The sequence below is a fragment of the Kwoniella europaea genome, chromosome 1 (genome assembly GCF_036810445.1).
Source record: "Kwoniella europaea PYCC6329 chromosome 1, complete sequence".
Taxonomy (NCBI): domain Eukaryota; kingdom Fungi; phylum Basidiomycota; class Tremellomycetes; order Tremellales; family Cryptococcaceae; genus Kwoniella; species Kwoniella europaea.
The window spans coordinates 5,305,973-5,327,708 of record NC_089487.1 but is presented as its reverse complement, the minus strand read 5'-3'; the positions used below and the strand labels follow the sequence as shown (position 1 = coordinate 5,327,708).

Here is a 21,736-nt window from a genome sequence, read left to right as displayed (position 1 = left end):
TTGCCTGTGACCTATAGTCTTCTCACATGTTAGGTCTTGATTTCCTTCCTCCTCCTGCCCCACTAGCCAACGCAGCATTACTTGAACTAGCCGATTTCTTCAGTTTCTTTCCTCCTTCAAAGGAAGATACAGCTTTCAACTCTCTACCTATCGGATCTTCTTTCTTGACTTTATATATCCTCACAATCCAATTTTCAGATGTGAATGCTTCGTCTATGTACGTAGACGCAAAATCAGCAAATTGTACGCTGAAAGGGACCAGAAGAAGGAGAGAAGGTGGGTGGTAGACTTACCTAAAGTATCAAGTTGAATACCTGTCGAAGGGATTTGTTGACCTCTTACTCTATCTTGAGCTGGGTGTCCACCGAACAATTCGTGGAACCTGTCCATACAAGTTTTACGTCAGTACACCGTTTGACGTGGATACGATTATGAAGAAAGTAAAACTCACCTGTAATAACTCATCTTGTACATCAACGAGTTCTTCATAGTTGGTGTACTGTACCCATATCCATCAGCTCAATCCACCATTTATCCGAGATCTCAGAATAGAAACCACACTTACGCTCTCTCATCAACAGCATATTCACCCCTCTGAGTGAAATAATTATGTTCCTGAACTTCATCTGGCCATTCTCCCTGAGCGATCCTCACCATCCATAAGAACTTGTTGATATCATCTCCAGAGTATCCCAACAATCCACCGAATATCACCAATACATAATCTACATCATGTTTCCTTAAGATGGGATAGGCGGCATCTTCATTTGACGACATTGCTTTTCCGACTGTCGCAATATGAGTATTATTCCATGTATTGTTATCAACCAGAGTGGGTCGATCGGCCATTCCTGCAATTTGATATCCATAATCCCACCATGACATTACGACTGAATCTTTTTCGGTATTTTGTCGAATCCAATAATACGCTTCTCGGAAATCATCAATTATATTTTGTGATCCATCGGGGTTTCTCGATGCGAGTACAACGGAAGGTGATGAATATGCTGAAGAAGTCACCCAGGTACAATGGTAGACGAACAAAAACAAGAACAAAGATAAGACAGATACGACGGCGAATCGGGTATCGAGACCGAACACTCCCTTTTCACCTTTACCGCCAAGTATACCAGTAAAGTTGAATTCGGATTTGTTCTGTTGAGCGGCGGCAATCTTCTTAGCCTTGGCTTTAGACATGGGTTGGTGTGCGGTAGCTTCTTCTAACTCTTCTTCAGATTCAGGAATGACAGGGTCGATGTAGGCTTCGAGGAGTTTGGAAAATGCGATGGCAGCTGCTACACAGACGACGGGAGTGATGACGAGCATCAATCGGACCATCACTCCTGCAAAGTATGCGGACAGCGTGGCATAGATAATGATGAAGATTTGTTCGTCTCGAAGTTCCTTGAAGCACCAGAAGACACCCGCAGGGAAGAAGAAGATGAGCATCTCAAGATCGAAGAAGAACGATGGCCAAGCGGTGGGCTGATGTTCGGAGACAGATGCGATGATAGGCACTAGATGGTACGGGCGGAGTTGATCAGCTATCTTATCCTAAACGATAGTCATCTAGCTGAAGAGACCCACTGTGTACTTTGGCGTAACCAGTATCCCAGAGAGAGTAGAATCGACCAGCGAACGGTGCGATCCAACCTGAGAAGGTAAGGACTACCAACGCGGCGAAACTGACCACGAAAACCAAGACGACGAAAGCTCTGAGTAAAAGTTGGAACTGTTTACCGGGGACAAGTCTTCGTACAATTTCGACAAAGGCGATGAGTTGAAGCAAGCCGAACACACCTAACGCGGCCATGTGTTCGGATGTTCGGATTGGGAGGAACTCGACAAAGGGGACTTGCATAGAGGAGATCGTACCGATAACGTACCATGAGGAGTAGGCGGTGTAGAGTCGGTTGTTGAATCTTCCCATGAGGATGAGGACGAAGGCGTGTAAGGGAATCACTGTTGGAGAATCACCATTAGTGAACGCACATGAGGTAGATTTGGATTGAATAATACTCACTATTGGTAATGAAGACATAACCACCCCAAGCAGCTACCATCCAACCGTAGAAAAGAGCAGTCACCATCCCCCAAAGAGCACTACCTGTCTTCATAGCTTTAATCCACGAGTAGAAAGCGCCCATGAGCAAGAAGATGGCGATCGCTTCGTTATCGTATGATCCAGCGACCGAACGGGAGATGTATCCTGGTGCAATACCGATGAAAGCGGCGGCGAGGAGACCGGCAGATGGAGTAGACATTTCGGTGGTGAATCTATATTCGTATAACCAGATTAGTAAGACCAAAGGAGAAAAAGAATAGGAGTCGAGGAATGAGGGGCGCTCACAGATAAGTAGTCCAAGCGGTCAATCCAGCAAAACCAGGAGCCAGCATCACGCAAACATTTCTTATATCTACTGGCATATTGATCAATCTCAAAAAATGCCAGATCAACCCTGCAGTCACCATCAGTCCTGGATACAGTGTCGTACCGACAGTTCGACCTAGGGGATACCATGCTGTGGGGTCAAACCAATTCCAGAATTCCTATTGAGGTGTTCGCAGTGAGCTCGGTCATTATGTATGAGTTAGACCAATACCCACGTAGAATCCCTTGTTCACGAGTACTTTGGATGCTCGACTGAGAGAAACAAAGTGAGTCAAAAGGATTGAACAAGAAGAGCTCGGTGTGATAGTGAGACTTACTAGTTGAACCATGGATCGCTAAGATAAAAGACAAAGAGAGGCAAATAAGCTGAAGATCATACATATACTTCTGCTGAACATGAAAGCACCACATCATGAGTGAGGGAGAGTCATACTCACAATTCATGAATAACACTTTCAAACCTGATCACAGCAAACAGCCTACTTCCAATAGCAGCACCACATATCAACGCCAGGATGATGAACCTCAATAACGATTCGGTGTTGTTGATGGTAGTAGGTGATATATGCGTTGGTAAGGGATAAGCTAGTTTCCTAACTTTGGGAGTGGTACTTCCAGATGGTAGTGGTTCATCGTCGACTGCTAATGATGATTTAGATAGGATGTCCGCAGATGCTTTTCTAGGAAGGGGAGCGGACAGAGGGGTGGTCTTGAGTGGTGTCCCAGATGGTGATTTGGCTTTAGGTGCCATGATGTCGAGACAGCTGGCTGAAGAAGATGAGGTGATGCCAGCTGTGTTTTGTCGAGGGTAGATAGGGAGTTGAGCTTGGTGTTTGCGATATAACAAGTGAAGTTATATCCCATTCACTATTCACCATTCACCATTCACGTCTGTTCGTAGTTCGTAGTTAGTAGATGGATGGTGATCTCGCAGTAGCATGACGTGGAACAACCGACAAGACCGATACCCGATCAATTAACGATCAATTACGATCATCTCATTAGCGGAATCAAATATATAGGTAAGGTGGTATTACGAATGTTCTAATTCGGGTTATGGTTAGGTGGCATCATTCCTTCGGGAAAAAGGTAAACAAAATCAAAACAACGTTGAATGACGAGACTGATTTTAGTTACTTGCTTTCTCCCTTGCGCTCCTTGACAAATCAACCTTGCATATACTTGCTCACAGCAGTATTCCTATCAATCAGCACTACGGCCTATATAATTAGTTCGGACCATATACCGTGCTCAGAGAGCAGGGAAAGATCGGAAATTGCTGGTACCGACGGAAAATCACCTCAGACTATCTGATAGACAAAATCAGTCAAAATGACATTCCTCCTTACTCACCCAGATTCCATATCCCTAACAACCCTCTCAAAACCCCTTCCATCCACTATAACCCCTACCACCCTGGCATTACCTTCTAGATACCCTCCCAAGGCTACTCCACAGGTGACGACGTCCCCTCCAGGTCATATATACCTATACTCGAGGTCATCACATGTAGTATGGGAATACGATAATAAAGGCAAGAGGATATCGGAGTTATCCTTCCCCAATGCAAGGGTACACAAGGCGTTGGGTTTAGATGAGAAGAAGCTCATGGTGAATCTGAAGGATAAAGATGAGCTGAGGGTGATGCGGAAGAATGGGACGAAATGGGATTGTGTAGATACTTTACGAGTGAGTCAGCTCACAGAATCTAACCTTAGATTACGTGCAAAGCTGATGATATCCCGCTGTTTCGATCAGACGTCTAACGGTGAGATTACGGCTTTGATCAGTAATGTAACTTCAACGTTAGTAGCGGCTGGATTAAATCAAGGGGAACTAGTGGTATTTGACTTATCAACAGGACAAAAAATAGTAGTACCCCTTGGAAAGAGAGTGAACGGGGTGAGTGAACTACTCTCTTCGAAGTGGTACGTTCAAGAAAGTACTAGTGAATGATCATCAGATTTTCCATACCTCTTCATCTGGGATACCTTTGATGCCATTGAACACCAACACAGAAGCTAATTGTCCGACCACCTTCCAGCCTATCTCACCACTTCTAACCTTCTGCCCTAACCACCCTTCTACTCTCCTGCTTCCCACATCGTCATCCCTCCTCCGTATCACTCTGTCATTGTCGTCTTCCTCCACCGACGTCCGAGAGATTCCAGTCAAAGGTCCGATATTAGACGTTACCTTCTCGCCGGTCAGCGAGTCTACCGATGGAAGTCAGAAAGGCGGACTGTGTGCTGTTTTGAGACCACAAGGAGAAGTGACATTGATAGGTATAGATAGTGATAGGTGAGTTAGCAATGCAGAAACCCCCACGGGCATGAGTGTAGCTCATAAAATTGTTCAGTGCTCCGAAAATCATGCAGTTTGGAGAAGAGTTGGAAGGTTTGATGTTCACAGATGGAGCGACATTGGCTGGAAGGACTAAAAAAGGTATATGAAATACTCCTTCCTCTTCGATTCCGACTTCAACTTACAGACTTTTCAATGTAGGATCATTGTTGATAAAAGACCTGCGAGCCCTTTCTAAGCCTCCCGTACCTATATCGTCTTGGGAGCCAATCACTTCTATCCAACTCTTACCGAATATAGTGAGTTGGCTCTGCAAATCCCCCTCAATAAATGCAACTAACGATGTATAACTTACCCTTAGACCCGATCGTCCAGACCTTCCCTCCTACCTTCGTCCACATCATCTCATCGATCTCGTGCACGCACACCTCTGGGTGATAGACAGACAGGCAACGTACCGACTCCGCCTCCAGAACCTGTACTTAAAGGGAAAGGTCCCATTCGAGAGAATACTACTGTACTGCAAGAGGATAACGTGAAAGCTCAGACGGCGACAAGAACAGAGAGAATCGTCTCCGCGCCTGTATCTACGGCTTCTAAACAACCTAGACAATCGACATCTACTGCCCGATCTACTAGTGGACCTATACCTTTACCTGTGAATCCCACTGTGCATAGATTGCGGAACGAGAATCAGACGAGCTCAAGACTAAGGAGTGCTACCCCCATTATCAGAGAAGAAGACGAGGAAGATGTCCAGAGTGACACTGATAGACAGCAGTCTGCAGGATCTTCGACTTGTCAACAGAATCCACGGAGTGAACGATCGGTCCCTACTCGTATCATCTCACAGCCAGAGCACATAGAGGGGTATGACCGTGAGCCTAGTATACACCTAGATTGGGCATTACAGCCTCCTCGAGAAAGCGTAAAAGAGAGAGAAGTGATAGTGACGGATAATGAGATGATCGAAGAGCTCAGGAGGGAGTTGAGGGATTTGAAGATGGATATGTTGAGGATGGGTAGGGGCTTGAGGGTGAGCATATTTTATACACATCGTTTACCGTTTGTCCCTTATCAAAGAGGCATCCATATGATGTCACGAAACGAATATACATGCCTTTTCCGTCGATTTGTGACTGATAGTATGATTTGAATACGACTACGATAGAACGAAATTCGACAAGCGACTAAACCGCTTTTGAAGGAGTTGGAGGACAATAAAGAGGTTATGGAGAGGCAGAGGAGGGAGATTGAGAGGTTACGGAGGGGGTATTAGTTGAATAGGTTTGAAATTATATCGTTGTATATCGTACTGTATTGTCTACCCTAAAATGTGATGGCTACCGGTATCTGGGTGATACTGATAATGTCGATGACTTGCATTCGTCGCCCATGTAGTCTGTCTCTACACAGATAAGATCGTTATGTGGGTATCGTGTCGAACTTTCATTATGCACATGATGATGATCGGTACAAAGTCGTAAATATCGTTCAAGCTTCATCACTTTGTCACTTTTCGGGATTTCTGATCCTGTAATCATCGATTAACCCACTTCACTTGCCCCTATCATCCACATCAATAAACTAACCTACGAGTTTCGTGTTCTTTGGATCAAAGACCTATCCTTTCAGCAACACTTCTCCCCTGTCTACCTTTCATCTCTTCACCCAACCCGAACACCTCATCTCCCTTTTTCTGTTTACCTCTATTCCCTTCTACTTCGTTCGTCTTGGACTGAGCTTGAGATTGGGCCGCTTCCCTCGCTGCTTTACGCTTATCGATTTCAGCTTGGAGGAGCTTGATGTCGTTCGCTCGGATGGGGATGGCAGTGGGGTTGGATCGGATCATCTTGTGCTGAAAGGGGTTGATGAAGAATGTAGAGTCGTATAGATGTTTTCACTTTTGACGACCAGTGATTGACTTTACGCGTTGAGATGCTGAAATAAATGATATACTGGGTAAACTACCTGAATAGGTATTTATCGAAAACCTAAGCTGCGGGGCCGCAGATCTCTGTCACAGATATAGCCATATATATATATATAGCATAGCATAGCATTCCTCTCTTCGACATGCATTCTCATCATCATCCACCGTGATACATCCACTCACACCCAGATACATACATCCAAGCCCTACACTACTCAATCAATACCAGAGTCAAGTGAAACCAAGCAAAGATGGAGCAGTTAGCAAGAGTAGGAGAACTAGCTCGTCACTTCAGAGTGAGTCATTCACCTCATTGATACTGACCGGTCGAGCTGATGTTATGACCATGAGAATGTAGGAGACCAAGTTGTCTACTTTGAAACCACCTCAGGAATTCGTGAGTATCGACCCTCACTAAACCTCACTCTACATCGAGGTCACATCAGCCTACTCTGGTTATTTGATTCGTGACAAGCTGACAGGTGTGTTTTTACATCGACCAGTTTGATCATAGACAATTATCTAGACCTGCTAATATGAACGAAGCTACTTCTGTGAGTATACCTCGCCTTGTACATCACAATCAAGGCCAATCACCTACAACATCCTTGTACATCACAATCAACGACCAAGTCTTTGCTGAATACGGTTTCTCGTTTGTGTGCGCAATAGCGAATAACATATAACACTCGACATTTCTCTGGGAATTATTCATTGGTGATTCTAATCTTAGCAGCTTATGCAATGTAAGTCGGACTACTCCTCAACATCTCCTACTCTTCAACTTGATGGGAGTGCAAATCCCAAGCAGTCGCTCTCATCTTATGAAAGACGAGACGAGCCGAGCTCATTATTGTAGCTAATTAATCTCAACTTCACGATTTTCAGGTTAACCAACCCACTGCTGTTGATCGCTCTGGCATTCTTGGCAGGTGGTTTCGCAGCTATCAACAAGTTTGGTAAGTTCAAGTCATCTCATTTATTCATTCATTCATCCCTTTCGATCATATCTCAATTTGACATGACATGATATGTCAAAAGATCAAATACTGATTCACAACCATGTACAGCCCCAGAACCCGTTCAAGTGGGTTCTCAGACCATAACTCAAAAGCACTTATATATCGGTTTATTCGTCATTGGTAAGTCACCACCACCAAGCACGTCAGATCCCCCCTTCGTATAGAACCTGATAAATACATGGCAATTTGATGTCTTACAGGTCTTCCACTCTTATTTATCGCTTCTCCCATATCTACTTTCTTTTGGTTGGTAGGCTCATCAGCAATTTTGATATTGGGTCATGCGAGTTTGATGGAACCCGGAGTAGAGAGTGAATATCAAGGTGTAGAGGGGGTATAGATGGCCGTGAGGGCGATTAAGGTATACCGCGTAGGATGGGAGATGGATGGGAATGCGAGTTGAATTATGGATTCATCAATGATTAACTAGGGAATTGACTGATCAGATATATGGGAGGATTCCCGGAATTGATGCTGATGAGAAAGGACGAGATAGAACAGAACAAAGAACTACACTCATAGCTTATTACTTTTTCAAATATAATATAGAGGATCCGCTTTATGCAAATCATATAACTGATTCCGTATCGGAATGAAAAATACCGCAATATTCAGTTGAAGACCACGACTTCTTCATCTTCAACGTTCATTGCTTCGCTCTTCACCCTTCTTTCTTCGATTCATGCGATAAGATACAATATACTACATCGATTTTGGGGGAAATCAGAGAATGATATGGTAACGTATTATTGCATTTCTCATACTTCATTATCTCATTTACGCTTCTTCCATGCTTATTCCTTTCTTGATAACGAGTTGAAAGACAAACGACCTGTACTTCTCTTTCCATACTCCATCTCAGGAAACGATCACGATCGCAAACTGCCGAATTGCCGAACTATCTTCTCTCCACTCATCCCACTCCTACTCCCATAACCCCCTAAACATTCATCTTATGTCCAATGATATCCATAATACCCCTAATCACCACCAAGTGACTCTGAGTATTTTGGTCAGGATATCTCTGCAAGTTGTTTAACACAGTGGTCAATTGACCTTGAACCACTGAAAGAACTCTAGATATATATCCAGCGATATTTTGATCCTATACGAATGACAAATTCAGCTACCCTATCACCGAAACCAGGTGATTGTACCATCTGTCAACTCACCTTGGGATCAACCAATAACGCTGTCCTCCTTTCCCACCCTGCTACTTGCTGGAACATACTGTGCGTACCTGGGATCTCGGAAAGTACAATTGCAAGCTATAACCGACAGACACCCCAAAAGAAACTCATCAGCTAATTGTACATGTTTTCGACACGTGAGTATGTAAGCTGAAACATTATTAGCACTCACCCTATGGAGCAGCGTCAATAACACAGCCTGGGACAAAGGACTTTTACCCTGGTTGGGCAGACAGTAATCTGTCAAAGCCAGATGATCAACAACGAGCTGTAAGGTTGAAGCGGTAGTTTGAGCTCCAAGGGCAGATAGGAACGTATCTTCCAGTTGGCTTGGTGGGGGTCCAGAGGGTTGAGCAGGAATGGCGGCGGGAGGAGGAAGAGGAGGAGGTTGATGATGAGCTGGTGGAGGAGCGAAAGCCGAAGGTTGATGTGAAGGCGGTTGTGGTAGTGGTGCAGGGATTATGCCGTTGGGTGCAGATCCGGAATGTCCAGACTTGAGATGTTCAGTCAAAACAGTAACTTGCTTTTGCAGTTCTGCTATGGAGGTGGACATCGTTTTCAGCAGATGATCATTCGCTAGCTGACCTTCCTTAGATGGTGGTGAGAGTTCTTTTCGGATCCTACGTAGGGATGAAACATGATGAGCTGATGATCCTGCGGCCGGGGTGATTTAACTCACTGTAACATCTCTGATCTCATTTCAGCTGAGAGCTGTTCGATGACATTCGACGAAGTTTGAGTCATTGCTGGCAGGAGTGTGTGTTGTATGGCCTCTTGGACAGCTTTATCCATCTGGTGGATAACAAAAGCAAAATTCGATCAGCTTTAGGGCGTTATCGAACGTGACCCGGCAGCTAACTCACAGCATTCGAGACCAGGTTAGAGATAGTCCTCTGCACGACAGGTGCCAAGCTCCTTTCCAATTCCTTAGGGACAGTCTGAAGGGCGTCATAGATAGCAGCGGGAACCTGATTGCTCGTTACTGTTCTTATTTCATTCTGAATGGTGGACGTAGCAGCAGGTACGACCCTGAAGGTGTGGAGATATCATCAGCTCACCGATCTCACACTTCTCGATGACTCGAAGTTAGCTCACGTTTTCTTAATCTCCTGTACGATAGTATTATTCAGAGATCCCTTAATTTGCCTCTCTACCCTCGCAGATATATCAGCAGCGAAATCAGGTCCTGTCAGACCGTCGAATCGGACATTGAGAGTGGCGATTTCATTCTTCAGTAGTTGTTTGAGATGATTGGATAATCGATCTTCAGTCTACGAAAGAAGCAAAATTGATCAGCTTCACCATTTCACCTATATTGTGAAAGCTGAACATACCTTCTTCAGAGTCTTATTGAGCTCTTCTTGAGTTACTGCACCTCCAGCCGACTCTTCTCCATCCGCCACAACGGGCGCGACGCTCGCCTTTCTCGGTTGGACCTTAGGTCTGGGTTGGGAAGAAACTTCATCCTCGGACGTAGAAGGAAGTTCAGTCTTGACCACTGCAGGAGAGGTATTCTTACTTGGTACTTTCGATCTAGGTTTAGGTAATTCGATCTTACCCCCTTTGGGCGATTTAGGCGATGGTACAGCTTTGGTTGTAGACATCGTCACAGAAGTTTCAGGTTGTTGTACCTTCGGTAATGGAGCTTTAAGGGCATCGGAAGCTGATCTGGTGATAGTGGCTTGACTGAATCCTGTAGGTGTGGCGTAGAATATTTCAGAATCTTCTACACCTTTCTTGGCTAAAATTAGACTCATGACAGGTTCTAACGGGTATTCAGCGACTTTATCAAATGCCACGACTTTAGGCCCATCAGGTTTCGAGGCGTCTTTGACTGGTTGTTGACCTTTCAAAGCGTACCTGAATGCGTAAAGACTGCCTCGAGCGAATGGAGCGATGTATAAGGTGGTCTTGATGGGGTCGTACACGGCATGAGAATAGTTTAACTCTTCTAGACAAGGTGATGGAGCTGTGAATTTGATGGTGGAAAGCACTGCAAGATCGACAGTGATCTGGATCAGATCATAATGAGTGTTTCTTGCCCGACCAACAAGGATATTAGATTCGCAGAACTGGATGGAAGAGGGTTCACTGGAAGGCGATGCCGAGGGGAGTTGTCGATTCCACACTCTGTTGAGATTGGAGACATTGTATAGGGTGCATTGAGAAGTGGATGAGAGAAGACCAATAGCTTGATGAGATTGGTTGAGGCAGAAGTCGACGACATCCTGAACAATATAAGTCAATGAGAGTCACGAGCACTGTGACATTTTATCACTCACTCCTTCTGTTTTGAGTATTCTGTTCTGTTTACATACGTCCTCCATCATAACCACTCGACCACCTCCTGGATAGGCGGAAGGGTCTAGAAGGACCACACCTTCACTTCCACCTACAGCCAGCCAATCTTTACCTTCTCTCTTGACCCATTCTATCTTTTTAGGCCGTCCAATCGGCCCATTTACGGCAACGCAGTAGAACGACATCTCAACTTCAGGATTGTCCGTCTTCCACCCATTAACCGGTACTTTATGGACGACAACTGTCTTGTCCCAACCGATAGTGGCGACGTAATTGGATGTGACGGCAAGATCGACAACTGGACCGAAAGACGCGGTGCCGAGTAATTGAATGACAAGTCGAGCACCAGATGAACTGTCAATTAATCTGACTCGGCCTACTTACCCGTTAGCGAATAAAGAGATGAGGAACATTCAGAAGGGTAAACTTACCTTTCGACATGGTATAAGCCATGTAGGTATTGGTAATTCCCACTCTCTTTCCTTTTTTGAAAGTCATGAAATCCGTTCGCATCTTGGTGGTAGGTGCGATATGTACAGGATCACCGGTATTGACGAGCGAGTCGAGATTGGGTTGTGAGAGATCGATAGTGGTGTGGGATGTAAGAGCTTTAGGACTGTTATAGTTCATCATGATCAGCTTCATGCTTCAATTGAAGGATCTCAAGAGGACTCACCCTCCACCCTGACCATCCTTCACTACTTTCCCGACCTGCCATGTATTCTTAAGCTTATCATCGATCTCTGCCTGGGGGAGTTCATTCACTGAAACAGGCGTAGTGAATGTCGAATGAGGTTCGTAAGGTTTGTCGGTCGCTTGGAGAGGGACTTCACCTCTTTGTGGTGAGCCTTTTCCACTTGACACTAGCTTTTCAGTTGATTTGACCCTATTCAAGAGATGATCCTCCTCGAGTTTCACCTTGACCTCCTTGGGAGTAGCGGGCTTCGCGGTGGAAGCCTGACGAGATCGTGGCAGATGCTCAAAGGCGTCAAAGGGAGAATCGAAGTGGAACATGCTCTTCTTAGGTGTCTCGTTGGAAGTAGCAGCGGAAGTGGGTTTGTCTTCGGTTTTGGCTAGTTTAGCTTTAGCTTGGGAAGAGGAAGTGGAAGTGCCGGTGTGCTGAGCCTGAACGGGCTTGACATGAGGGGAAGTGATACCTGATGGATGGTTGGTAATGGGTCCTTGTCCAGTAGGTGAGGCGGGAGGATGGGAAGGGTGGCTATTGAGATAGGAGGAATGAACCCTAATCAGCTATCGACATTGTACAGTACGGGGTCTAGAAAGCTGACTCACCCGGCTTTGAAAATAGCCAGTGGATCACCTTTCTCCCCCGACGTCGTAGGTGTACCAACATTGCTTCTCTGACTGGGTGAGATCACACCAGCGTTAGGTGTAGCTTGACCGATCGAATTTAGCATTCCTAACAACTTGTTCTTCTGATCATCCGGATTCGAACCCTCTGAGCTAGCAGTGGGAGGAGGTGGAGAAGAGATATTCTTGAATAGATCCAATAACGTTACAGCCTGTAAGCTTTGAGGGGGTGGTGAAGGTGATGGCTCTCTAGGTGATCCAACTGAACCTAAATTACTCGCCGTAAGGTATTGCGAGGAAGGCGGTGGTGGTAGAGTCTGGGAGGTAGAGTGGGTCGAGTTGGAATTGATGGATCCTTGAGGTGATGCGGAAGTAGAGGGAGGACCAGGTACAGTCGTAGCTGATTTCAACATTGCTAATAATCTATTTTGTTGATCCATCTTGATGAAATTGAAAGAAAGGAAGGAAGCCGATGTTGGTTTGATGAGGTGTGAAAAGGTCGTGGGATGAACGTGTAGGTTGAAAGTGGGGGATAAAACCAGAAGGAAAGTTGTTGGTGGCAAATAAGGTATCGATTTAGTTGATTGATTGATGAAAGATACCAATTAATATGATTATGATTGTTGCTGGGTATACAGAAACGGGAAAAAGGCGTGGTAAAGATGCTGTTTGGTTAAGGAGGAAAGGAGAATTAGACACAGAATTAGCTTAGTCTGATTGAGTGCATGTAATCTGGTCGATCGCCGATAGGAATGTGAGGTTCACTTACCCGATGCGATGAGTCCTACGGATGGCAAGTCTAGGTGCAAGGTATCACACCGATTGCGAGATGCTTTGAGTCAATGATGATGAGGTGCAAGAAGAGGACAGGAGGATAGAAAAAGATCGGAATGTGAAAGATCTGTTGCTGGTTAATCGATCACACCTCGTGGCACGCACTCGCACGTCTGCGGAAGTGGCATATCCAGTAGACCAAGATGTGAACAATCATTCATCCTGAATGCTATTAGGGTTATAGATCTCAAGCTAGCGTACTGATGAGTATGAGATACTTATAATGGTTGTATGACTCAAGTCTTGTCTCTCCCACGTCCCCAGTTCACTTAGACATATTGTTCCAATACACAATATACGATGGGAAGAGAATTGCTTCTTCCCGTGAGATTCAATGTAGATTTTTTTATGAGAGTGGGATGAATCATAGCCCCCCTAGACCTGTAAGCAGTATGAGACAGGATGGGCATCCCATATGAGCTCATAATGACGTGAAGAAAGAGAAGAAGGAAGTTCCCCCCAATGGGCAGTTGGGACCGTAATAACTTGCCAAAGTCAACGTAGGATCTCGCTTCGCTTTAGTAGATCAAACGGAGAGAGTCATTTGTCTGATTTCAGTATGATGTTAGAGTCATCAATGATATCGAACCAACGGGATATGTGTCAACCTACATGTGACGTGCATAGCAATGTTGATCCTTTGACATATAATCATCAAGTCGTCATCACCTCATTCGGTACTCGCAATATGAATTCCTCCTTTCAAGATTGGATTTTACAGATCAAGGGATATCCCAACATAACAAATTTCCTCTTCTTTTTTGTACCTCGTCAAAGTATATACTGAAGCAGCCTTCATTTATTACAATTACAACTATCAAGTCACATGCCCTCGTTTATCCCCTCGCATTGAATTTCCAACTCTACAGGCAAACAACTAACACTTACAGATAGACGTATTCGTCACAATCCAGAAACAACTCCCTTGTAATCAAAGCACAGGATGAAAACCTTCAGTGATAGCTCAAACAACACCGGCTCGTCCTCCTGGAGTCCATCGATATCAAAGAAATTCGACAGACTAGCGGAAAGACTGAAATCAAGGAGCTTTCATAAATCTTCAAATTCAGAGAAAAACCAGAACAACAGCCAAAACCTAAGTATGAGCACGAGTCAATTACCTGGCTCGAATTATAGTCAATATGTCAATATACCTACAACCGCTGCCAATTTTGGACCTGTTAGTGTATTCACTGGGATGAATGATCTTACTACTTATAGTCGGACCAATCATATAAGGTATGCCGAACCTCACTCTCCAAATCTTTTATACACAAAAGCAAAACTGTACGGTACTGACCAGATCATACCTCGATTCTAAAATAGTCATGCCAATAAAATACTATACGAGGCCATCTCATCCAATACCACTCAATCTGATCGAGACGACGACTCAGAGGTATATACAATATCCGACAATATCGAACTTATGGTGATCAACGATCGTGTCCGTCCAAAAGAATGTACAGATCAAGAAGCGCTGGAAATGTGGAGAACCCGGTTGGAAGAAAGTGAGAGATGATCCAGAGAGGTATAGGGAGCATTTCAAAGATGATCAATGTGATCATTACATTTGGTTACGCGATGGAAAAGCAATCAACAGTGATAACTACAAGTAATGATAACGAATGATCAATCAGCTTTAGGATTAGTATCGGACTGAACCCATAGTCATAGTCAAAGTGGGTTCCTGGTCAAGTAGAAATACAGTATTTCATTCTTTCTTTGTGTTTGTCTATTAAAAGAGATTATTATAACTTTCGTGTATCTATTATAAAGAAAATTGATTTGATACACATTTACCAACCAACCAGCCACTCCCACTTCTTCTCCTTGAACTCCTGCCTCTTCAGCTCTCTCCACATCTCTGCGTTACCCTTTTTCTTCCCCAACGACATTTTGATTTATTATAAATTACTAAAAACCCTCAAAGAGGAAGAAAAAAAAACATAAAGGGAAAGAGGGGATAGTAGGAACGTGTTTCGGTTCGCGGGTGAAAAAGTAGATTTGATCTACGGGAAGATTTGCCGGCGAAAAGGTGCTATTGGATACTCGATGAAAAGACGAAATCTTGGCGAAAAATTTCGATATTTCCCAACATTTGTTCAGTACTAACAAGTCAAAGAACCTCCCTGTCAGCTCCATTCTTCTCATCATCATCAAGAAGGAGAACAGAAGAGCGTTCAACTTACTTTTTCCCCTGCGAAACGACCACTTGAGAATCTTCCAAAGGCTCCACACACACTAGCGCACATAGAGAGAACGAGAGCAGCGAAGGCACCGACCGTGAACCAGTTGGCGTTGCCCTGCGAGCGACAGCGACAACGTTAGTAAATCGTTCAAATGGCGGTCGATCTTGGACCATTCAGGCCTATGGTTTACTGTCTGGACCCATTCGAGCCCTTCGAGGAAGTACGGACTCTCGGGCTTCTGGGCTACTCAAATGACAGATAAACTTACCAAACCAGCCTCGTATCCAGCATCGTGGATCCTATTCTTCAACACATTCCAAAGTACCATATCAATAACGAAGATGACGAGGGTGACGACGGCTCCGAGGGCAGCAGCGAGAGCCATGAATATCGTAGCTATTCTCGAGGCGGCACATGCGGCGAGTAAACCGAACACCAAAGAGAAGAAGGCGAATCCACCTGCGATAGGGTGGAGGATGAGAGTGTATGTGAGGTTGTGTAGGATCTTGTCGTTAAGTGAGACGTTGCTATAGCCATCGAAGACAGGGATGGTCAGTATATGATATGTCACAGAAACGGCTTGGCATTATCAAAAAGAAATAGAGTATATAGGAATAGATAAGACCCTGGCTTCATTGAAAGAAGGGATTACCAGTGGATGATACAGCTATCATCAACTAGGAAGGACAAAATTACTCACCTAGCTCCTGGTAGAGTCAGTTCATACCCTACACTCCTATGACTACAAGCCCCATTCTTAATACAATAACCAAATACACCGTATACGACTTTCCCAGATGGGGTCTGAGCATGTAAGAAATCCACTTCGTCCCATGCAGGAGGTGAGATGGATGCGAATAGCAGTAAGACTAAAGCTGCAAAGGCGAGGAATAATCCTGGTGCCGCTGGTGAGACCATCGTGGTAGTTGTTTTACTGGTAATTGATGTGTGAGAAGAAGTGGAAGAAGGAAGAAGTGAAAAAGTGGCTTGAGCGGAGTATTCGTGCGCTAGTAGGTGTTGTTGATGATTAGGTTGTTATAGACAGCCGAGTGATGATGTATATATTATATAATATTGTAGCAGATGGAAATGAAGAGAAATAGATGGGATTGACCTGATAGGATTAGGATGTAATGTTCTGATGAGAATAGAGAGCAACTGCAATGCATATGGAAAAAGTCGAGGTCTCAATCCTTTAGTCGATCTGTGGCTGGCTCTGCTTGCTTCCCCTTCTTCCCCTCTTACCCCGTTTTTCATTTTTCACTATACACCGGAATTAAAAATACGTCATTTGCATCATTTTACAGGTTGAACCCTTTCCCGGTTTGTGAGACATTACGAGGACTTTCCTCATTCTGGATCTCCGTTACCTACATGTATGCAAGCAAGCTAGACAAGCTCCAACAGGAACAACCGATCATCCAGTCATTGATACTTCTATATCTGGTATTCTATACACTACTACTACTGCCGATCCGGATCAGACGGGATACCTTTACTAGAGTATGACATCGTGTATTTATTTACCTGGACAACCTGGCGATTTGTTGACATTAAACGATGATATGACGTCTTACTGTATGAGCGATGGTACACTGAACCTAGCGTATGATGACGATCAGTCATTTACAAGCTATCACCACCTGTTTATTTTGATCCAACTACAAGTGTGACATAAATAAAGCAAAAACTGCTGAACATGATCGATCCGTAAGAAGAATGAAACGAAGTGAGCGAGCTAAAGATTCCAAATAACCTATCATATCTCACATCCCACTCGACACTGAATCTTCGCATGACAACGATAACCTATTAGTAACCAAAAAGCGATATACACATTTTTGAGAGAATAACCAAAAAACATAAACATATCAAAGAGAACTGTACTAACAGATCATTCGTAAATTTCGAACAGCAATTAAAGGAAATATAGGGTATATAGTATGGTATAATATCATATAAACAGAAGCGAACACCAATCTTGGGGGTATAACAGAACTCGATGAGGATGAAGAGCATGAACAAACGCAAAAGAGGTGACAGATTCTAAAGGGTATCCAAAACGACGATTCTCAACACCTTCCTATGACTTGGTACCCTTGACATTCTGCGATAACCATTGAAGACCTTCGAACAGACCTTCTCCTGTAGTTGCGCAACTGTATCAGATATATGAATGCAATGTCAGCATCGATTCTTCCGGGCAATACCACTTCGAAATTCCAAATCGAGGTCTTTCCCTATCCTAGATACAAGCAGTATCACACTGATTGATCCCTCAATCACCTGAGGGCCATATTATGGGTATCTGATTTTACTGATACCCCTGATATATTGAAAGAATACTACCCGCGATACTCATTTCACCCTTCTCAAACACGAACCACGCCCCTCTATCGCAGAGTCCCATCTAACCAGACCAAAGTCTCTCATTCGAAACACAACTCACCTAGGATGCACATACCAACTCCTGTCCCTCATCTTATGTAACCCCAATTTCTCAGTCACTTCAGCCGGTGACATAGCTACGAAAGTTCAAATTGAACCAAAAACATTAGCTCTCTTGTACATATATCATACTCAACACCTTGGACCCACCTCCAGGTAAATCCTGTTTATTCGCAAATACCATCAAGAGACAATCTCTCATTTCTCTATCCGCCAAAATACGTTCTAGTTCTAATCGAGCTTCGTCGATCCTATCTCTGTCTCCCGAGTCGATCACGAATATCAATCCCTATTTGACAGCGAAAGATAAGGATCAGCTCATGATCATTGTTATCATGCTAATTAGGAGGATGTGAGAATCGAAATGCGGTAAGGAGTAAGAAACCAGTGAAGGAAGTATAGATGCAGATAATCTATGATCATATTCTGGAATCAGACTCACCTGGGTACCAGTATAGTAATGCCTCCACAAAGGTCTTATCTTATCTTGCCCACCGACGTCCTACAAATTCAACAAATATCAGCTCAGAACTCTTGTGATTTCTTCGTAATCAACCGTCCACTATCCCTTTCATCTATTTGTACATCTTCCACTCATATCCATTGCACACACAAATCATCCACTATTGATGAACGGGTACTCACCCATACATTAAACTTTACGTTCTTATACGTCACAGTCTCCACGTTGAATCCTACTGTAGGGATGGTCGTTACGGATTGGTTGAGTTTGAGCTTATACAGGATGGCTAAGGTGTTCAAAAGATATCTCGTTAGTAATTCTACTATATGATCACGTAGAGATACCTTAGGGGTATATTCGATGAAGGATGTAATGAGTAGCTTAAGGAGATATTCGTATAGTCCACTCACTGGTTTTACCAGCAGCGTCTAACCCAAGCATCAAAATACGCATCTCCTTATTCCCAAACAGCTTGCCTATGAGCCAACAATACAACGTCAGAATCCATTTCAAGCCAAGGCCATTTCAGTGCAAGAGATTCCTACATACCTAAAGCTTTACTGAGTTGACCACCCATCGTGACTATCTATTATAATGTTCCTCGTGTAGGTATAGTAGCTCCAGATTCGACCTTTTTCAAGGTATTGATATGATTGATCGATTAGTCGTGAACGTTTGACTCTCGTGATCCGTGCTTTCGTCTATTCTGGTTGATATATTCAACTATATCTGAAAGGAACCACTCGTAGGGGCGTAAGTGTATGTGTGAGTGGGTGAATGTGAAGGTGAACGATGATAATCAGGAGAAGGAAAAGAGCGACTGAGCTTGAATATGTAAATATAAGGTAAAAGGTATATGATGATATGAAGAGAAAGAGGTGATCAATGCATTGTACTTTGATATGCATTCCATTTCAATTCAACGTCCCTCTCTACTTCCTCTCTCTAATCTGAAACGCATGGATCTCTATCATGTTCAACCTCAACGCGTTCTTTACGTAAAGCCCGCTTAAAAGGGTAGGTGTGCGGGGGTGATATTCCCGCTGGTGTGGCACAGTGAGATGAGTCAGTCGAGCGGCGATCGCCGTGTGGATAGTAGTACCCGCCGGAATGACTCGTTAAATCTGAGCATCTGACATTTTGATTTTTTAGGAGTCAAAAGTGCAAAGTGCAAAGTCAAAGTCCAACCATCGTTCATACATCTGTCAACTACCTCAAACACATAGATCAACGAAAACTAATACAACAACTTCAGATATATAATAGCATAACTCAAGCAATGTACACTCCTCCCAAGATATCAGTCAGAGACGTGAGGTCAATCCCGAATCTTCATGTAGGAAGGAGCCCAACTGACTCTGTATTTTGACGAATAGGCAATGGACATGTTAGATGATAGAAGAGTGAAATGCACCAGACCGCTGATACCGTATGTCTGTCACTTTTCATTCACACTTAGACTCGTACTGATGGATAGTGTATCTTTAGACCTCAAATCTTGCTTGAAGAGTCAGTTCTCCCAAAAGTGTACAGCTCACTGGATACATCAACTGACAATATCCATCTTTAGACTCCCTCTTTCTCTCAAAGGTGCTCAGACGGTATTAGACGGTCGAAGACAGGTAGAAGCAGTTGTAAAAGGAGATGATGATAGGCTTCTGGTCGTTGTTGGGTATGTCCTCACTCTTATATTCATATGACTCTATGTATATAGACTGTTGCTGATTGACTTTAATCAACTTTTTCCAGACCATGTTCGGTTCACGATCCCGCTCAAGCCATAGAATACGCCAAGAAATTGGCTGAATACGCTCAAGAAGCTAAAGATGATTTGATGATTGTCATGAGAGTTTACTTTGAGAAGTGTGTTCACGTTCCTCTTCATGTGTATCTCAAAAGACAATTGGCTGATTGGTGTATAATGATAATAATCGTAGACCTAGAACAACAGTAGGATGGAAAGGATTGATCAACGGTTAGTTGTCTTGACCACATTCCTCACGTGATAGAGGTGTAACTGATGAACAACGATGAAACAGACCCCGATATGAACGGTACTTACCAGATTAACCGAGGTCTCAAACTTGCCCGAAAACTCTTATTGGACATCACAGAATTAGGTTTACCCACCGCTGGAGAATTCTTAGGTGAGCTTGACCTTCCCCTTCCACCATACTAGTGAGGAAACCAACAAAACTTGCTCAAGCTAATGCTCTTTGTCATTTCGAATAGATGTCATCTCACCTCAATACCTTGCTGATCTCAGTTCATGGGGTGCCATTGGAGCTCGAACGACTGAATCTCAAGTACATCGAGAATTAGCGAGTGCCCTGTCAATGAGTGTAGGATTCAAGAATGGTACTGTGAGTTACCCCAAGTTATTTACTTGTCGTTCTCTGTGGACAATACTTGGTTTCGTTGTTCACGATATGATTCGATCTGACTATGTTTGGTGATGATTGTGTAGGACGGCTCAATCGACATCGCCGTAGATGCCATCAAAGCCGCTGGATCAGGTCATACTTTCTTATCAGTCACCAAACAAGGTCTTTCAGCTATCGTCGAAACCGAGGGAAATAACTCCACTCACGTTATATTGAGAGGATCATCGAAAGGACCCAACTACGCTGCTGAACATGTTCAATCGGCTGGAGAGAAATTGAAAAAGGCTGGATTACCTGCTAAGATCATGGTGAGTAGTTTGTATTCATCTTTTGATGATATTTGATTTAAGAGTAATGTTGACTTTTACCTGACATATCGGTGGGGTTAGATCGATTGTTCTCATGGTAATTCATCGAAACAACATATCAAACAGATTGAAGTAGGACATGACATTGTGAGTGTCTCATTCGATTTTCTATTTCTGTATCTATACATACTGGTCGTTCAGTCGATATCAAAAGCAAAAGCTGATTTCGAATCGTTTGTTTGGTTTGTTTGTGATTATAGTCATCCCAAATGTCATCCGGATCAACTTCGCAAATGATCATGGGCGTAATGATCGAATCGAATATCAACGAAGGTAAACAGAGTGTACCTCCCGAAGGACCATCAGGTTTGAAATACGGTGTATCGGTTACCGATGCATGTATCTCTTTGGAACAGACTATACCATTGTTGGATGAATTGAGGAAAGGTGTACAGGTCAGAAGAGAGAATGTGAGGCATAAACATTTGAATGGGGAATAAATCGATCAGGATCAGTATTCTGCTGGATGTTCAAAAGTTCCCGTTAAGGGGACAAAATATCATATATGAGTATATATACGTATTCACTGTATTAATGCATCTCATTGCTTTCGGATCACGAACATATGAGTAGGGTGGAGATACCTTGTCATAT

General features: G+C 43.7%; 9 protein-coding genes across 9 annotated transcripts; 4 read left to right on the top strand and 5 right to left on the bottom strand.

The window, feature by feature from the left end:
• Window positions 1-22: 22 nt before the first annotated feature.
• Window positions 23-3,143, bottom strand: V865_002013 (uncharacterized protein; the record flags this gene model as incomplete). The annotated part of the gene is made up of 10 exons (XM_066225825.1): window positions 23-213; window positions 294-382; window positions 452-499; window positions 566-1,517; window positions 1,588-1,962; window positions 2,024-2,277; window positions 2,351-2,550; window positions 2,608-2,644; window positions 2,710-2,727; window positions 2,830-3,143. The coding sequence occupies 10 exons, from the start codon at window positions 3,141-3,143 to the stop codon at window positions 23-25; spliced, it is 2,478 nt and encodes an 825-aa protein (XP_066081922.1).
• A 581-nt stretch (window positions 3,144-3,724) lies between these two features.
• Window positions 3,725-5,975, top strand: V865_002012 (uncharacterized protein; the record flags this gene model as incomplete). Its single annotated transcript, XM_066225824.1, has 7 exons — window positions 3,725-4,081; window positions 4,151-4,294; window positions 4,437-4,693; window positions 4,752-4,837; window positions 4,898-4,995; window positions 5,058-5,732; window positions 5,868-5,975. 7 exons carry the CDS (start codon window positions 3,725-3,727, stop codon window positions 5,973-5,975), a joined length of 1,725 nt encoding a protein of 574 aa, XP_066081921.1.
• A 336-nt stretch (window positions 5,976-6,311) lies between these two features.
• V865_002011 (uncharacterized protein) lies at window positions 6,312-6,548 on the bottom strand (the record flags this gene model as incomplete). The annotated part of the gene is made up of 1 exon (XM_066225823.1): window positions 6,312-6,548. One exon carries the CDS (start codon window positions 6,546-6,548, stop codon window positions 6,312-6,314), a length of 237 nt encoding a protein of 78 aa, XP_066081920.1.
• Window positions 6,549-6,880: 332 nt separating this feature from the next.
• On the top strand, window positions 6,881-7,991 carry V865_002010 (uncharacterized protein; the record flags this gene model as incomplete). The annotated part of the gene is made up of 7 exons (XM_066225822.1): window positions 6,881-6,925; window positions 6,988-7,026; window positions 7,133-7,183; window positions 7,302-7,375; window positions 7,518-7,588; window positions 7,700-7,771; window positions 7,852-7,991. 7 exons carry the CDS (start codon window positions 6,881-6,883, stop codon window positions 7,989-7,991), a joined length of 492 nt encoding a protein of 163 aa, XP_066081919.1.
• Window positions 7,992-8,591: 600 nt separating this feature from the next.
• V865_002009 (uncharacterized protein) lies at window positions 8,592-12,893 on the bottom strand (the record flags this gene model as incomplete). The annotated part of the gene is made up of 11 exons (XM_066225821.1): window positions 8,592-8,756; window positions 8,824-8,919; window positions 9,014-9,461; window positions 9,521-9,633; window positions 9,705-9,870; window positions 9,937-10,112; window positions 10,176-11,069; window positions 11,124-11,518; window positions 11,574-11,758; window positions 11,819-12,361; window positions 12,436-12,893. 11 exons carry the CDS (start codon window positions 12,891-12,893, stop codon window positions 8,592-8,594), a joined length of 3,639 nt encoding a protein of 1,212 aa, XP_066081918.1.
• Window positions 12,894-14,230: 1,337 nt separating this feature from the next.
• Window positions 14,231-14,906, top strand: V865_002008 (uncharacterized protein; the record flags this gene model as incomplete). The annotated part of the gene is made up of 2 exons (XM_066225820.1): window positions 14,231-14,467; window positions 14,748-14,906. 2 exons carry the CDS (start codon window positions 14,231-14,233, stop codon window positions 14,904-14,906), a joined length of 396 nt encoding a protein of 131 aa, XP_066081917.1.
• Window positions 14,907-15,470: 564 nt separating this feature from the next.
• On the bottom strand, window positions 15,471-16,397 carry V865_002007 (uncharacterized protein; the record flags this gene model as incomplete). The annotated part of the gene is made up of 3 exons (XM_066225819.1): window positions 15,471-15,593; window positions 15,748-16,006; window positions 16,180-16,397. The coding sequence occupies 3 exons, from the start codon at window positions 16,395-16,397 to the stop codon at window positions 15,471-15,473; spliced, it is 600 nt and encodes a 199-aa protein (XP_066081916.1).
• Window positions 16,398-17,562: 1,165 nt separating this feature from the next.
• On the bottom strand, window positions 17,563-18,967 carry V865_002006 (ADP-ribosylation factor 6; the record flags this gene model as incomplete). Its single annotated transcript, XM_066225818.1, has 7 exons — window positions 17,563-17,638; window positions 17,929-18,004; window positions 18,078-18,216; window positions 18,370-18,429; window positions 18,573-18,676; window positions 18,801-18,866; window positions 18,940-18,967. The coding sequence occupies 7 exons, from the start codon at window positions 18,965-18,967 to the stop codon at window positions 17,563-17,565; spliced, it is 549 nt and encodes a 182-aa protein (XP_066081915.1).
• A 702-nt stretch (window positions 18,968-19,669) lies between these two features.
• Window positions 19,670-21,582, top strand: V865_002005 (3-deoxy-7-phosphoheptulonate synthase; the record flags this gene model as incomplete). The annotated part of the gene is made up of 11 exons (XM_066225817.1): window positions 19,670-19,702; window positions 19,767-19,819; window positions 19,879-19,899; window positions 19,961-20,062; window positions 20,140-20,253; window positions 20,328-20,365; window positions 20,430-20,537; window positions 20,623-20,753; window positions 20,858-21,082; window positions 21,164-21,229; window positions 21,343-21,582. The coding sequence occupies 11 exons, from the start codon at window positions 19,670-19,672 to the stop codon at window positions 21,580-21,582; spliced, it is 1,131 nt and encodes a 376-aa protein (XP_066081914.1).
• Window positions 21,583-21,736: the final 154 nt, after the last annotated feature.